Source organism: Populus alba, chromosome 15 (genome assembly GCF_005239225.2).
Source record: "Populus alba chromosome 15, ASM523922v2, whole genome shotgun sequence".
NCBI lineage: Eukaryota > Viridiplantae > Streptophyta > Magnoliopsida > Malpighiales > Salicaceae > Populus > Populus alba.
In genome coordinates this window covers 12136908-12154044 of record NC_133298.1, presented here as the reverse complement: position 1 = coordinate 12154044, position 17137 = coordinate 12136908, and the positions used below count along the sequence as shown (strand labels likewise).

General features: G+C 34.2%; 2 protein-coding genes across 3 annotated transcripts; one reads left to right on the top strand and one right to left on the bottom strand.

Moving 5' to 3' along the window:
* Nucleotides 1-247: 247 nt before the first annotated feature.
* LOC118033335 (uncharacterized) lies at nt 248-8203 on the top strand. Of its 2 annotated transcripts, none has more exons than XM_035038276.2 (4): nt 248-298; nt 744-1686; nt 4006-4436; nt 7352-8203. In XM_035038276.2, exons 2-4 carry the CDS (start codon nt 834-836, stop codon nt 8150-8152), a joined length of 2085 nt encoding a protein of 694 aa, XP_034894167.1. In that variant the 5' UTR covers nt 248-298; nt 744-833; the 3' UTR covers nt 8153-8203. The 2 variants fall into 2 exon arrangements, with proteins under 2 accessions (XP_034894167.1, XP_034894166.1); XM_035038275.2 differs by having other exon boundaries at nt 253-386.
* Nucleotides 8204-14960: 6757 nt separating this feature from the next.
* On the bottom strand, nt 14961-17137 carry LOC118033339 (uncharacterized). Its single transcript, XM_035038283.2, has 5 exons — nt 16863-17137; nt 16253-16396; nt 16091-16159; nt 15785-15891; nt 14961-15516 (listed from the first exon to the last, which is right to left on the bottom strand). Exons 2-5 carry the CDS (start codon nt 16386-16388, stop codon nt 15025-15027), a joined length of 804 nt encoding a protein of 267 aa, XP_034894174.1. The 5' UTR covers nt 16389-16396; nt 16863-17137; the 3' UTR covers nt 14961-15024.

Genomic DNA, 17137 nt, shown 5'->3' with positions numbered 1-17137 from the left:
TAAAATAAAAGTAGGTGTGTTGTCGTTGTAATGTTGAAAAAAGAAAGAAGAAAATCTGAGTTGTTTTGTGTAGATAACGTCGCTATGGGTGTTATTCTTCCAAGGAATCCACATTCTCCTCCTCAATAACCAGAAAGATTCATTACAACACCAACACAACAAAAGCATTGTTCTCTGCTCTCTTTTGCTTCGACAAGTCCCAGGCTTTCCAAAAGCCAATCCCTTTCGCTCAAAGGTTAAAACTTCCTGGGTTGTTTCCATTGATGGGTTTTGCACTTCAGAGGCTGCTTTCAAATGGGTATAATTTTTGGATATCTTGCCTTTTCCTTAAGAGGGTTCCTTTAATGGATTCTGTAGGAGTTTTGATTGATGGGGTTGGAAGTCAAGTGAGTACATTTTAGATTAATAATCTGTGAATGAGTTGTGATATTCAGTTTTGGCTTATATAAATTTGTTATTCAGACTTGGAATAGTGGATTCTACTCATTTGTTTGTAATTCTTTATAGCAGTTGATTCTTGCTTCATATTGTGGATTTTGTTTGTTGGATTTAGATCGTTGAGAAAGTGCTGGCAATAGTTACAAAGAGAAAAACTTGCTTCGTGCTGTTCTGTTAGTGTTTCCGTTCTGTGGAAGCGGCTTTCATTTTCAAACTCTTTATTAGTTTGAACAGGTCGACAATTTTGAATGCTTGAGATTAGGAAGGCTTTTTTCTTTCTTTGAATTAATGGTAGTTGTTTTCAGGATTTTAATGGTGAAAATTGAAACAATGAGGATGCCTTGGAATTAGGGAGGTATTACTCTCTTTTTCTTCTTCGTGGAAGGAGAGCAGATATGGATTTATGGGTTGTTGGAGCCGCTGCCGCTGCCGGATATATAGCTAAATATTGGCAAAATCTTTCAAAACATAGGGCTAGTTCATTGGAGTTGTCTTCTGGAACCTCCACTTGCGAGAAACCTGAAACCTCAAGTTCTCCCTTTCATAAATTGATTAGAAGGAAACAAGCTGAAGACACTCTTACAAATGGAAGACACTTTTCAGATGGAGGATTCTCTGATATGTACCATTTGGACGGTGCTTCAGACACTGAAGCACCATCTACTAGTAGTTTTGGTGAAAGGATTGTAAGATTGAGAACTTATGATGATTGCAATGTGCTTTCTATGTCGAGCTTACCACCTGGATTCTCAGTAAATGAAAACTTAAAAGAAAATGAGGATGGAAATGGGCTGAATGATAATATGGATGATAATTCCAGTAACCCTTATACAGGTGAATTGGATTCTTTTCATTGTTCTGGCAAGAACTCTCTTAGAACTAAACATTCAGGCAGCCATGTTGTCAAACCTTTTAGCTCACTAGATAGCTGTCTTATGGCTCAGTTATACAAGGAACATGCTAGAATGGAAGAATATGTGCTTAGTGCTCTCCGGTCACCATCCACTATTATGAAGCCATTACTGATAACTGATGGAAAGCAAATAATTAGCAGAGCAGATAGGGATTCTTTAAGTGCACAAATTGCAAGTGATAATAATAGGTGGCACAAGGAGGAAGTTGTTTGTGGAGTCCCTCCACTACCAAAAATTGGATTTTCAGATCACCTGAAGAAGATAAAATCTAAGAGTGGAAAGGGGCAGAATGAAAGATCGAGCAGTTCCCAAAAGCACCTACAGTCACCAAATGGTATTCTTCTCATAGTGAACTCTTGTTTATCTTGTGAAACAAATGCTAGTTGGATGAAAAATATTTAACTCATTTATTGTTCTCGCTTATTAATGTTTATGTTTCCAGATTTGGATCCAAGAATGAACTTATTTTTCCATTAAGAAGCAATGAATGAGTCTGTTCTGCTACTCCAAAATCTGTGCACCATCTTCGTTTACTTAATTTTCCTTTTCTTACTGTGTTATTTCTTGAAAGCAATAGAAATCTGGAGGTACATATTTTTAGAAATACTACTTGCTTGTTGTTTCTTTTCATCAGTATGGAAGTTGTGCATGCTGACATGCCATTTAGTTGCCATCACTAAGCCCAAGAGATCTTTTGATGGAAGAGGAAACAAAAATTAAAATGATATATGAATCACTTGAACCAATGATAGTTGCAAAAATTTCCAAATAATCATTTCCCCCTTTTCTGTCATTAGGACAAGGTGGTATTTCAAATTTCAGCTGCACCAGTAATTTTCTCCTTAAAGGTTCAAACACAGTGCATTTCTCATAAACATAGAGAACCTTTATTTTATGCAAATATTGCAATTGACTCATTTTCTGTAGGATTCAGTATTTTTAGGTTTTTTATTTATGCCAAATTGTTTCAGAGCAATCTGTTTCCTTCTCTCACTGGCATCTGTAGCTCTTTATTTCATAAATGCTTATTATAGACATATATAGCCACTAGTGTCTAGAAATATCTGGCAAGACCATGTGTGCTAGTTTGTGGACCCTTTTCTAGTTTAGTCAGTTCAGCTGGCATGCTGAAGATCATGTTTTGATTGTGGACAGATTTGGGATTTGTGCTGTATGAAGGTTTTGTTGTGAACTAGGTTTTGTTATTTGCAGAAATAGTGTAGAATAGAAGAAATAAGGAGAAATTAGGCTGTGAACATGGCTTGCAGAACTGTAGTGGCAGTATATAAAAGCAAAAAATAAGTGAAATTAAGAGAAAATAGAAGAACTAGGGAAAGGAGAAGAAACCTTGGGCACCAAGCCTCCAAAATTACTCAAAACTCAATTTTAGTTGGTAATTCAACTCTACTGAAAATAAAACATAACATCTCTATTTATAAAGACTAGTACTCCTTAAAAGACTATGGTTACTGATCCTTACTTGGTTAGGAAAGAAACTAAACAGAATAAACTATTAAATAGCTTTTGGTTATTGTTCTAGGACAAAAGAGACAGAGACACAAAGGAAAAAAACAAGTCTGGATGTAGAGACGGAGACAAAATTTCAATTTTTAGTCTCCCTCCATTCTTTCTTTTAGTTTTAATTATCTTAATTTCCACAAGTAGATTTGAAAACTAGAAAATATGAAAGCAAAAATCATAAAAAAAATATGCTAATTTTAATAAAAAAATGATGAAAAGGTGGGCGTTGAATGATAACCAAAAATATGCATTTGTGGTGAAATTATTATCTTGCATTTCCAACTATGTTAGATTTTAACTATGTTGGTGCAAATATTTTATTTGACATATGATTGGTTTGATAATTTTTTTATTATTAAATATATTTGGAGAAATGATTTAATGACCGAGTAAATCATAATTTAATTACGTTATCTTTTTAGCAATGAATTATCTTATTTATGATGATTATAAATTTTGTTTTAAATTGGTTTTGATGAATGGAAAAATTATCATTTTAAGTTAGTTCAAAAAAAAAATTATGCTTCTTTATAAACTAACGTGAAAATAATGATCTTTATTTATTGTTCCAAACAATGCAAGTTTGATGGGTAGAATATATCGAAGACAAAACAGACTTTTATGTTTTTGTTTTGTCTTGCCACTCCTCAACCAAATAGAATACAAAGACATTTACTTTGTCTTGTACACCACCTGCCAGCATAACTTTGTCTCTGTCTTTTGTTCCGTCTTGTCCCCTTTGTCCTAGTTGTCCATCTCTTTTGTGCAGAGCCAATAACCAAGCATAACTTTAAAGACTCAAACCCCAAATTCCTAAATAAGAACTTTCAAGTCATTCTGAAGATTACTAAATACCCCTGATTCTGGAACATGCAGAAATTACAGTTCTTCTTCCCCATCTTACGAAATAACCCAAGACTGAAATTCAAACCCTTAAAGTAAGAAGCTTATCTATTCTTAGACTAGAAAATCTCTTTGTTGATGAAGAATCGCATTACTTGTTTTGATTTTCCATATTAGATAAAATCTTCTTTAACCATAACTTAGGTGCATAATCATTTTTCTAATAACTCTTAACTCATTTCTTAAATAATATGTTATTTGCAACCCTAATGCTTTTTTTACTCATCAGGTTCACATGATGGAACAGTTTTATTCTGTTTGGGTGTTTCTATTGGTATAATCTCTTCTCTCATGGCTAATGGAAGAGAAGTAAACCAGCTAAAAGAAGATTTGGAACATACTCAGAACTTGGTTCAAGATCTACAAGAGGAACTTGAGATGAAGGATTCATTGACTGTGAAGCAACTGGCAAATGAGAACAATGAATCACAAGATACCTGTGATAACTCTTTTCACTACAGGGCATCGAATCCACATCTCCTCATACAGAATGTGAATGATTCAATGAACAACATTGGTGCAGTATCATACAATGAGAACACAGAGCAGAGTCCAGAGTCCATGAGTAAAATTGAAGCAGAGCTTGAAGCCGAGCTTGAGAGGTTGGGGCTAAACATGAATCCATCTGGTCCCCCGAGAAGATTGTCTGAACTTGTTGTGGTAAGTTGTTTAGCATTCTTGAGAGCTTGAAAAATTAGTTTCACTCTGATTGGCTATGTTCATTGCGTGAGATTGTGTAATTTGTTGCATTCATGCTCAATGGCTCATCTTTTGTTTGTGATTGCTTTTCCATTTTCAAATATTTACTATGAAAATAACTGGCAGGTATGTTTTAGAACTTGACAAGTATTATTTGATTCTGTATAATTTCTTTAACTAGGAGGTAATGCACGTGTCAATTTAACATCATTCAGTTCCTCTTATATGATTTATTTATCCTGCTGTCTTCTTATTCTTTTATAGATCGATATAGGATAGAGATATTATTTGCTAGTTTGCTGAGGACTCCCAGGAATTGTCAGTGCAAAGCCTGGCTGTGATTGCTGTAGTGTGGTTTAGAAAGGTGCCTAGTTCAGGAATCTAAGTGTCCTGACAATAAGTTTTGTGTCTACATGCTTGCATTTTTTTGTAAATGCAGATAATTGTTCCCTTTTTTTATTGAAACATGGTAGTTCGGGAAATTTATATTGGTAGTTTATCTGTTCCCTTTTGCAAATATATTTTAGGTATTTGAGATCGAGTAGTATGATATTTTTGTTTTTTTTTTTTTTTTTTTTGGGGGGGGGGGGTGAAAGTGAGATGATATATCATTTATTAACCCTTCTTTTTTAGAGTGAGAATGTATTAGAGCTGCTTAGAATGTGAGATTTTTTTGCCATTTTATCAAGAAAGGCTAGTTCGAATGTCCATTTTTTTTCAGAGTGGATTAAAATTATTGTAGTGTGTAGGGGTAAAAAGGGGCTGACAGTTTCGGAGTCATGTATGTGGACTTCATTGACAAGGTTCTGCATTATGACATCACCAACCAATTAATTCTGCTTCTCAGAACATTTAGGCCCAGTTTTCAGATAATCAAATAAATATTTAGAGTACCTAACTTCTGGTCAGCATTTGTTTGGTTTATAGATCTATTGGTTATCGTGCCTTTACTGTGATAATCCGTTCATTGTTTCCGTGTTTAACTGGAAATCTTTAGCAGCGTAGAAACAATTATAAGCGAATATGTTTTACTGCCTCACCCAAGCGTCATGGCTATTTCCTTAGTTCATGATCTTTTACTTTGTTATCATCTACTAGAAACACCCTGCTGTAATTCTTATTTCTTTCCTTTCTGATAAAATTATCTTCTTTTAGTAAATAAATAGATAGATCTACTAGAAATATCTTGAATAGTATTGTTATGTGTTTCAAATTCACACAACAATAGATCACATAGAGAGGTGGAAAAGAAAACCAACCTTTGATGGTATGTTGAAATATAATGGCCAACATGCTTTCTTTTATGACTGCATAAATGTTTTTACGCTTTTATAACACATGCTAGCCACTCATGACCTTAGCTTGTCAATTGTGAAGGTTTCAAATTTTATGTGCCCTTGAGTTACGAGTGTGAAACTTGGTTCCAAGTATTTTAGAAAAACTAATCAAATGTTATCCTAGTTTGTTATTATATCTCCTAAGCATCATAATCCAACTCCATATACACTATCATTAAAGCAGAAAATTGTCATAGTTATCCAATTTCAATTTAACAAATCCTATTCATTGTCTGTGACTTTTATGTTTAACTGTCACATAATATTTTTTTCCTGTGCAATTAAATTGTTTTTCATAATTTTTTGATGCCATTACATAGCTCAGCATTTCTCATCTTTGTTGGGGAAGTCTCCCCAAGTAACAAGTCTGACAATTATGCGAGCAAATTTAGTTTAATTATGGTTCCCCTGTAGCAGCAAAGTTAAACCATTCAAGATTGTCCAGAGCTTTCCGTTGGGGCACACTAGCAGCAGTCTCCAAAAGTCCTTAGAAGGCATTCTAAGAATGATATCCTTGCTCGAGCATTGATTTGGCACATGACTAATGATGGGAGCTTTACTGAGGGTATTTTAGGAATTTCCAGGTTGCTTGAAAATCTGGAAATCACAGTCTAGGCCTTATTTCTTTTTAGCATTTTATTTTATTAGTCCTAAAGTTATTAGGTTTTCCTATTCTAAATAGGAATAGTTATGCTGGAAGCATAGGAATTCATGGCCTTGGACTTGGACTACTAAAGCTGTTTAAATAAGCATTGTAGTCTTTCAATGTTTTCAATGCAATATTATCAAATAATTTCCAGCAATTTTTTATTGCTTGACTCAATCTCCCTTGGGTGTGACTCCTAAGAACCCTAGATTTTTCCTTACCATAGGTGTGGCTGATAGAAATCTGTCCCACATCCTCACATCCCAGCAGAAACCCACATTAAGCAAGCCTTAAACAGCCCTGAAACTCAGATTCATAACAACCCTCAAAGCTGTCGTGCACCACTCTCTCATCACTGCCTATCTGCTGGGTTCGCTTGCATTAAATGTTGCCTTGTCCTCACCCCCCTGTTCTCTATGATGTTCTGGTCAGCCTCTGGAGTTGCCCTTCTTTCTTTGTTTTTTGTTCTCTTTTTCAATCCTGTTTTCTTTGGGACCAGTCTCATATGAACTTTTAATGCAATAGATTTGGGCTCACTTTCATAAATATGGTTACTCTGGTGCTCACCGTGTCGTACCACCTGTCAGCATAGAATTGAATGGCTATGACCTGCATGGATATTGATGATTCAAAACCTGTCACATAACTATAGCCATGTTTTATATTCATGCTTGCTGACAGGGGCAGCATTTTTGAAAGCCAAAGTTAGCACACGATAGTAAAGGATGGAAAAAAAAAAAAACAAATAATAATATAATCTTCTCAATGCCATAGGAAGAACCTTTACTGTTACTTGTTTATTGTGTAGCTTTTCATGGTTTTTCCTTAGGGATGTGCATGGCTTCATTGTACCAAGTATTTTACAAGTTCTAATAGAGTTCAAAATCATCCAGCTTGACCCAGACTCTACAGCAGATTTTGCTCGAGGAGAACTGAGGCTTGACGTGGTCAATGGGCAAGCTGCTGCTCAATCTGAGTCAAATCGAGATGCAAGGGGCACCTCCCCTACTTGCTCTGCTAATTATGCAGTTTCACCACGAGAATTGAGCTTGCATCTCCATGAGGTTATTCAGTCAAGACTTCAAGAGCGTGTGAAGGAGCTTGAGACAGCCCTTCAAAACAGCCAGAGGAAGGTGCAACTCCTGGAATCAGAACATAAGAATGTTCAAAGGTTGTTTTCAACCACCGAGCTAAGATACTCCTCTGGGGAAGTAAGTCCAGTTGTTGAAGGAGATTTCAGTTGCATAAATCAGCCTCTAGTTATGAATTTATCCAGGGAAGCCCTGGATGCGTACAATGAGGCATATGAAGAGCTAAACAAGATGAATGAATCTGAGGAAGAAGATTCACTGTCAGGGGATTTTGAAGACAATCAAGCGGGCTTGCATCTATTTGACCAGAGGGTGTCATGGGATCAAAATGGCAGGGCAAATGGTTCTTTTTCACTTTCTTCACATAATCAAGAAAGGACACCAAATGATCTACACACGGGTCCATTAAAGTCATCGGCAGAGTATGGCGCAGGAATTGAGGAATTGCTTTATGATAGGATAAGTGAAGATGAAAACAGTGATTGTGATGATGAGATGGAGAAGCAGTTGATCAAGCAAATTGTAGAGAAGACCAAGAAAGGTTCTCCTGTAGTGCTAAATGCACAAAGGTTGTTGTTTTCAGTGGATGACAATGAACATTAAACATGCAATTAATAGAAAGTTTTGCATTATATAACGATATACGTTTGGCTATCACAGCATCTTTTATCTCTTTTTTCTATTTCTAGAAAAGTTTCCACCTCCATCAAGCAACCAACATGATGATCACCTACACGACCTGTAATTTTGAAATTTGGAGTCCCTTCAAGATTGATGAAAGACTTCTATATATATAGAACATAGAGAATTAAAATACCAGAAACACAAATATTTTGTTTTATTGATTCAAAAACTACCACTAATGATGCACGCACTAGTTTATGTAAAGCAAATCCATGAAACTAGTTCCAACCGATAATGAAGCTGTCAAGTAGGGAGCAATACCTACTAAGAGATCTTAGTTTCAACAAGTAACAGGATTGCCCATCAAAACAATATAGTACAGGAGTTGAAATAAAGAAAATAGTAAAACAAAAAATTTCAAAAAAAAAAAAAAAAGGAATAACTAATGCTTGCATGTGCGAGTTCAATAAAACAAATTTTACGATGTCTGCTAAATAATGTAAAAGCAAAATAGAGGGATAATGAGATATTATAGTGATAAACTACATCGTTAGCCTATGTTACACAGTGGATTGAATTATAATTATTTTTTAATGTAAAATAATATTCAAGTATTACAAATGTTTTTTTAATAGAAAAAAAATAAATCATATAAGAATTAATGTGATGTGACTCAATTAACTTAACGGGTCAAAAAACAACTCAAACAACCACTAAAAACATAATTTGACTTAAAAAAAATATGATAATATTTTTTTAAAAAAAAATATTGAGACAAACATATTGAAGTAACTAGGATCAAATAGGTTAATCTGCTAAATTCATAATCTAGGTTATGAGATTATAATAATCTTATATAAAGCAAATCAAAATAAATTATGAAACATAATTTGCAATCAACTTAATATTGAAGGATAAAATTGAAAAGAAATCAATTAAAATATTAAAAAAAGCATTACTTGAGTCAATCTGTTAAATCTACAACTTGAGTCATAAGACTAATATAACCTCATAAAAAAAAATTGAAAAAACGTCATAAAGCTCAATTTCCAATTAACACAATGTTGAAGAATGAAACTCGAAAAATCAATTAAAAAGGGACAAAAAAATGACCTGAAATAACCCGAGTTAACAAACTAAACTCATGATTTAGGTTATGATACTGAAATAACCTCATAGAAATCAAACCTAAAAAATAATCTAGTTCAACCCGGGTTACCCTACCAAACATGTGACTCGGGTTATGAAACTAGGATAAACCCTTATTTCAATTCTCAATCAACTCGATGTTGAAGGATAAAATTGAGAAAAATCAATTAAAAAGGGATAAAAAATTAATCGAATCACCTCAAGTTAACCAACCAAATCCACTGCTTAAGTCATGAAACCAAAATAACCCCATAAAAAGTAAATTGAAGCAAATTATAAAGCCCAATTTTCAATCAAGCTGATGTTGAAGGATGAAATTGCATAAAAAAATAGTTAAAAATGATTAAAAAAATAACTTGGGTCAACCCAGGTTACCCTGCCAAACATGTAATCCGGGTCATTTAACTAGGATAACCCCATATAAAACAAGTTGAAATAAATCATGAAGCACAATTCTAAATTAATCCATTGTTGAATATTGAAATTGAAAAAAAATCTATCTAAACAAACACAATAAAACCATCAAAGTCAACTCAGGTTAACCAACAAAACTCATGATCCAAGTCATGAAACCGAGATAACCTAATAAAAAATAAATTAAAATAAATTATGAAGTCTAACTCTTAATCAATCTAATATTGAATAGTGAAATTAAAAAAAAAATCCATTTAAAGAAAGGGGGGAAATTGAGTCAATCGAGTTAATATATTGAACTTGCAACACGGGTCATGAGACTAGAAAACCATATAGAAAGCAAATCACAACAAATTAAAAAAAAAAATCTCTAATAAACCAAATGCTGAATCAAAAGCACAAAAAAAAAAAAAAAACTATTGTAATAAATAGTATTTTATGAGGTGATGTATAGTTAAAACACCACCTCTTAATTTTTACTAAATAGATAGTGTCGCGAGGCAGCGTCGAATAGTGCGCTAAGCCTCCTAAGAGGTGCTGGGAAAGGAAATGGTTTTGGAAATAATCATAAAATTATGATTACAAAATTCAAGAGTCGCCACCTAATTTTAAGGTTAGTATGAAACCTATGGTGTGCGAGAATTCAAGGAACTGGTTCTATAAGAAGAAGACGCATCATCTCTAGTGCACCCTACCTAAGGTAAGTTGCATTATTATTTGATTGTTATTCTAAGTCAAGTTTCTATTTGTTGGTCTCGTCTAAGGTTCAAGGTAAATCTTCATTCGTGAGGAAGTCCCTACCTTATCGGTTTAAATCCTAACTATTCTAAAATCTAAATTTTAGCATCGCATTTATTTTGTATTTTGTATCTTTAATACTTGAGGGTGTACTCTACTGTGTAATTTTACACCCTAAATATTGAAGTCTATAAATAATTAACACTTTAAATATAAAGTGAATGATTTTTTATATTTTAGTCAAACTCTAACAGATAATCATAAATTAGTTACAATATTCATATTTGCATTTTCAAAACATGAGAAAGATGTATTTTTGTTGTTTTTATAAAAAGTATGCTTAGAAAACTTTTAGGATTTGGCCGTATACATGAAAACAAAATATTTTGTCTTTTTTTTTAGTTTTTTTAAGAGAAAATTAATTTAAAATTTTTTTTTTTAATTTTAAAAAAAAATTAAGAAAAGTTAAACCATATATTTTAATATTGGATCTATATTTTACAGAACAAATATATAGCTTGATATTATGTAAAATTATTGGAAAAAACATGCAAAAAAATCACAAATATTTTGAAATGACCATTGGAATTTTTTTTTTTTTTTTTTTATATAATATTATATAATTCTATATTATTATTATTATTATTAAATTTGGCTTAGAACGAAACAAATTCAGCCCGATCAAGTCAGGTTGGGTCAAAAGATGGCCCAACAGACCCTTTTTCTTATGTTCTTTTTTTTTAGGTGTGCTGGAAGAGGTCCGGCCCCAATATACATGGTTGTTGGCCCAACCCAGCAACTATCTTAATTAATTTAACCTTTACATGAACGAATTCATGTTTTGTGTACAGTGGTTATAGCTGCAGTAAAAGGGACGGAAGGGGTCACCTCATGTTAGGAAGCCTAGATAAGGCTAGCGGTGGCGTTGATGAAGGAATTGATCACTGGTGTTGGCTATGGGAGGAAAAAGGATAAGTTGGCGTGGTGGTTCACGTTGCCAGCGAAGGGATGGATTTGAGGAGGTTGTGTGGTAGTTGTTCATGGTGGTTATAGGGTTGTGGTGGCTAAATAAGTGGTGGACAGAGAGAAAGACAAGAGAATTGACAGTGAAGAGAAGAAACAACTAAAGGGAGGGGAGGCTAGTTTTTTTTAACTTTACACTTGATTTTTTTCTCCTTCAGGCCATGAAATCCACCCCAATTTATAGGGTGTGGAAGATGGACATTTTGTCTAGAATTGTGTCAAATTGTGGCCCTTATGTCAACCCCAAAGGATCTTAACCGTTGGCTCAAAGTGACCATCATGAACTATCAAAGTAACTGCAGAAGGGCTGGTCGGATTGGTCACTATAAGGTGGTGCCATGGCCATTGTGGCATTAATCAGCCAGCAAAGACCACACTAAGGTGTAGTTAGATGTCACGTCATCGTTTGCATGCAAGTTTTGTCAAATTTAATGGAGAGATGAAGCATTAAATGCCTTGAAAAGGAAACACTCGAGCAGCTTTTTCTAGCAAAATGAAGAAGATAAACAGCCACCAAATTACGCGTTATGTGCTCTCTTTTTTTATTGTTTTCAAAACAGTGTCGTTTTAGGGATTTAAGGTTTTAATTTAGGAATTTTGTCACAATTAAATTTGGTCCTTCATTTTTTAATTTTTTTTTCAATTTCATCCCAAATTAACCTAAACTTTCAATTTTATACAATTTTACCCCTGTCAAACTTCAATGTCAATCCCAAATTCAACACCTTTTTTTATTTTGATCATTTATCTTGAATTTATGTAATTTGACCCTCAATTGACCATCAAACTTTTAATTTTTTTCAATTTAGGAATTTTACCAAAGTTCAATTTGGTCTTCCATCTTTTAATTTCTCCTGACTTGAGTCCCCATTATTCAATGTTTTTTGCAAAACAATCCTTGGCTACGAATACTTTAATTTAACTCTTAAATGACCCTAAAACTTTGATTTTCTAGCAATTATACTCCTGACTTTAATCAATTTACTTGGTAAAAATTAAATTTAATCTTTCAAATTTTAATTTTCTTAATTGGGCTCAAATTGGGCTTTCCAAACTTAATTTTTTACTAATTAAACCCCTAATAAAATTAATTTGATTAAAAGTATAATTAAATCCTTACACCTAATTAAATCATTTAATTTGAAACATGATTAAATCAAACTACATAATAAAAATCTAATTATATTCTTAAACTTAATTTTTATGAAGATTTATCCAATAATTATATAATTTGACCTTGAATTTACATTGTTTTTTCTAATTTTTAGTAAAATAAAATACAATTATACTTCTGATTCCATCCATCAAAAATTACAACTTCATTTTTTTTTTTTTTTGTAAAATCCTCTCAGCTAGATTTTATCTAAATATCAGTCTTCATTTTATTTTTTATATAAAAAGATAAATTTATAAAATAACCCAGAAATAAATTATATCAGATAGCATGATTACAAGTGCATTTGCTACGTTTTCCTGAGGCTAATTGGGCGAATATACTTGTGTGAAACATACGGCAAAGAAAAATATATGCATACAAAAGCAAAGATCGAACTCCAGCAAATTCGAGTGAAAAGTAAAGGCAATTTAGTATTTATCAAGAGAAGCAAGAAAATGCAATGCACTTGAATGTTCTGGTCCCTTTTTTGTTGTCTAAAGAAGTGGTGTCCACAACTATAACACATGCATTTTTAGTTGGAATTGAAAAAAGGCAAATGTGCAACAGCCTGCTGTAAAAATGAGAACCCATAAAAGTGGTAAGAAAAGTGCCCAACACCAAAAGTCTGAAAAATTACTGAGTAGGCAGCAAGGCAATGCCGAAGCCTGACACATCAATTCCAAGGAGAGAAAAACACAACAAAGTATAGATCAAAGCATGGGGGGGATTGTCTAAAGCAAATGAAGGCAAACAACAATTTAGGCTAGTGAAATAAGAGTGATAATTTGCATGTATATTGCCATTTAAATGGAATTTTAAGCATCAAGTGCCACCAAAAAGCACAGCAAGACAGCTAAGGTGGACTGAAACTCAAAACATGCTTGCGCGATTAAAAGGCTGTTGTTGTTTTAAGCACTGCAACATTCATGCCAAACACCAAGGAAGCAAATACGAAAAGCTAGCAACCTTGCACAAACCAAGAAATATCTGTGGGAAAGCAGCTCGGTTCAAAAAGCCATTGGCTTGGTTAATGGAAGAAGGTAGAATCAAACATGAAACATGCATAAAAGAAAGCAAACATAGCTAAAGAAAACCAGCTCCATCTGAAGAAATAAGATCTTAAAATGATATAGCAAGCCTCAGGAAAAACTTTTAAAAAATAGAAGAAGCAGCGCAAACCAATCAAATTTAGGAACGACAAAGCGAAAGCAACAACATGCAAGGGCTGAACAGCCCAGCTAGGTTGATACAGACAACATAAGCCCTTAAACGCTCTCAAAACTATCACCTCTCTCTGTCCCCCCCTCCTCTATATCTTTGACAATTTTAGCTGAAAATAAATGATGGCTTCAACAATCCCAGCTTCGCTTTATGTAAGTATTGCGGTTTAAAAATAATAGATTTTTAAAAAACATGTTTATTTAAAACTAATAAGATGAATTTTTACATGCAACATAATAAAAATGCAAGTCTCATTAATCCAGTGCAAGGAAACAAAAAACTATATGGCAATTGGCAAACCAAACAGTTTTTTCTATGTGGTTAAACAATAAGCAAAAGCTACCACAAAACAAAACAGACACTTACCATCATTTTAGGCCCCATACCACAATTTTAGGCTCTATTTTTTTTTTTTTTTTTTTTGCACAATATACTATGATCTATAATTTTCCCTGCTCACAAATTTAAAAATATTTGATTAACCAGCACATATCACATTTTATATAAATCCACTAAAAACTCTTTCTTGAAACATTGATTCAAAAAAAACTAAAATTTTATAAACCCTAAAATGTGTTAAGCATTGTAATAGTTTTTATAGTTATAGTCCAACAAAAGCAAGTTCAAGAAATCCTTTTGAGATGATGTTTTTAAAAAAATAGATTTAAAAGTTATATTTGGTTAAAACTACTGTGACATGCAAAATAATATAAAAATCAAGTTATTTTAATTTTTACAAAAACTAAAATTTGAAACAAAGTTATATACAAGACCTTGGTTTTTTTTTTTTTTTCCTCGTTATTCTCTATGATTAGAAAAAAAGTTTATCTATCAAGCAAAACCTACGCTAATATTAGTTTTACCCATCCCCTGAAAAAACAGTAGCAAACACAACTTGAAGCAGACAATTTTTCAGTCCCCACTCACCAATACTGCTTATGAAGTTGCCAAATAATGAGCAGCCGTAGAGAGAAACTGAAATTATTTTCTTATCAAATTCTGTTTCTTAAAGAAAACACTTCAAAGTGATGCTCTTCACATAACCAAATCCGAAAAAGTGATATAAAAAGTTCAAAAAGGTAGGGAGAGAGGAAAAAAAAATTTACTTTAATAAGCAACTTCAACAGCTTCCTCCAGAAACAGCATTATGTTATGCCCTTTTGCAAAAATCACCAGCATCATCATCTTCCTTGGAGTTTTTGTCCAATGCATCATCTAGGTTAAAACCATCACCACTGCTCTCATTGGCACAAACTGATTGCCGGCCGTAACCCAATCCAGCATTTCCATCATACCCACCATCAACACTGGTGTTGGTATAGCCATCGCTGCTGCCAGCGCCAGCAGCAACACCATAATTCCCAGCACCACCGTCATTAGTGTTTTGACCAGCATAATTAGTTTTGTCATCACCATAGCTAACATTTGTCCCACCATAGTTACCACCATCATTAGAGCCATATCCTCCACCGCCGCCATATCCTCCACCGCCGCTGTATCCTCCGCCACCGTATCCTCCACCGCCACTGTATCCCCCGCCGCCGCCGTATCCTCCACCGCCATAGTTGCCATAATTATTGTTAAAGGTACGCTGAGGCCTTTCAGTTGCATAATTCACCCTAACGCGGCGACCATGAAGATCCTGTGAGAATCAAAATTCAAAACAAAATGATATGAACACTACGATGAGGGGGATAGGTGATACAAGTGAAGAATGTAAGCTCTCTCAACTAAGTTAAATGACAGGGTGAGAGGCATTGAGAATTTGATGATCAGAGAAAAATTACAATGGAAGATTCTGCACTTCTCCCAGTGGAAAATTAATTTAGAGGAAATGCTAAAATAGTTCTGCACTTCTCATCTCCACTTCCAGCCACAGGAAAAAGAAAAACAATAAAGTAGCAAATTACCTGTCCATCCATGGCCTGGATGGCACTAGAGGCCTCCTCACTGGAGGTGTAAGTAATGAATCCAAATCCTCTGGATCTGCCAGTATCACGATCCATAATGATTCTTGCTGCAACAAAAATAAAACAAATCAGCAATTAACCTAAACTGAAATTTGAAATGCCAGCACAAATGTGAGGAAGGAAACCAAGGAAATAAACCCGCTAGCACAAACTGCACAGACACTGGTACACACACCCACAGGCAGACACCACATAAATTTTTCCTCTAGAACTGGGAAAAGTAACTTGGCAAACCAAATTGCATACCTTCAACAACATTGCCATATTTATCAAAGGCCTCTTTCAGACCGTTGTCATCTGTCTGGAAAGAAATACCTGCAATGAGATGTGATAGGTTTCAGCACCAGCCATTACACAGCAGGTCACCAAAACAAGAAGTGAAAAAAATAATAAAAGAAAAGAAGGCACCTCCAATGAAAATTTTTGAGGATGACATGCATCTTAATGCTTGATAGATGGATGGTCTGGATGCAGAGATCTCAGAACTGATCTGCCTGTTAGCAGTCTGCCGTAACATATTTCCCACTTTAGTAAGAAACGCCATCGTACAACCTAAGTGAAACAAAACCTTAGTCAGGAACCAAAATAAACTAACCCCGTGGAATAATGAGAGCAGGAGCTTTACATATGTTGTGAATGATTGATTGCCCAGCAAGAAACGCAAGGCAAAATCAGCCAGAGATTTTTTTAAATAAAAAAAAAAAAAATCAGTTGCTTCAGAAGTACTTAATAAGAACCAGAAAACCCCAGGTCCAGTAACAACAATACGAACAAAAACAATTTCAGTCTCGTCTCTCCTCAATCCTGATTAAGACCGCGGATAAAAGGAAAAGACGAAGAAGATAAACTACATCTAAACATGAAAAGATAAAACTCATAAAGTTACAATCTTTTCTTTTCTTTTCTCATTAACACTTAACACAAATCAAATCAAAAGACGAGGTTAACAGCATATTTCAGTCTCAATCAATCAGAAACAAGTCCGATTACAGTAATAGAACAAACAACTAGGGATTACCTTCTTATGTTTGGCTTCACTCCCTCTGGTTTTTGAAGGATTCGACTAAAACCCTATATTGGGAAGTGGGGTTTATGTAGGTCAATGGTGGAGGGTTGTATTAAGCGAGAGAACAGATCTTCACCGTTGGATTAGAAGCGTGACGGTGCGGCTCCGGATTCAGGCTTTCCACGTGTTCCTCTACGAGTGGGTTGTATTTTCTTATATGTGACAGGCCACTTAGCTTTGACTGAAGATTTCTATTTTTCAGGGTCGGAGATGCCAAATATCCTCAC

Excerpts from the sequence above, each read along its gene's own strand:
- LOC118033335 (XM_035038276.2), top strand. The coding sequence starts at position 834 with ATGGATTTATGGGTTGTTGGAGCCGCTGCCGCTGCCGGATATATAGCT. Across the intron at positions 1,687-4,005 it reads GCACCTACAGTCACCAAATG|GTTCACATGATGGAACAGTT; the intron begins GTATTCTTCTCA and ends TTTACTCATCAG. Across the intron at positions 4,437-7,351 it reads GATTGTCTGAACTTGTTGTG|CTTGACCCAGACTCTACAGC; the intron begins GTAAGTTGTTTA and ends AAAATCATCCAG.
- LOC118033339 (XM_035038283.2), bottom strand. The coding sequence starts at position 16,388 with ATGGCGTTTCTTACTAAAGTGGGAAATATGTTACGGCAGACTGCTAAC. Across the intron at positions 16,160-16,252 it reads CTCAAAAATTTTCATTGGAG|GTATTTCTTTCCAGACAGAT; the intron begins GTGCCTTCTTTT and ends ATCTCATTGCAG. Across the intron at positions 15,892-16,090 it reads ATATGGCAATGTTGTTGAAG|CAAGAATCATTATGGATCGT; the intron begins GTATGCAATTTG and ends TTTTTGTTGCAG.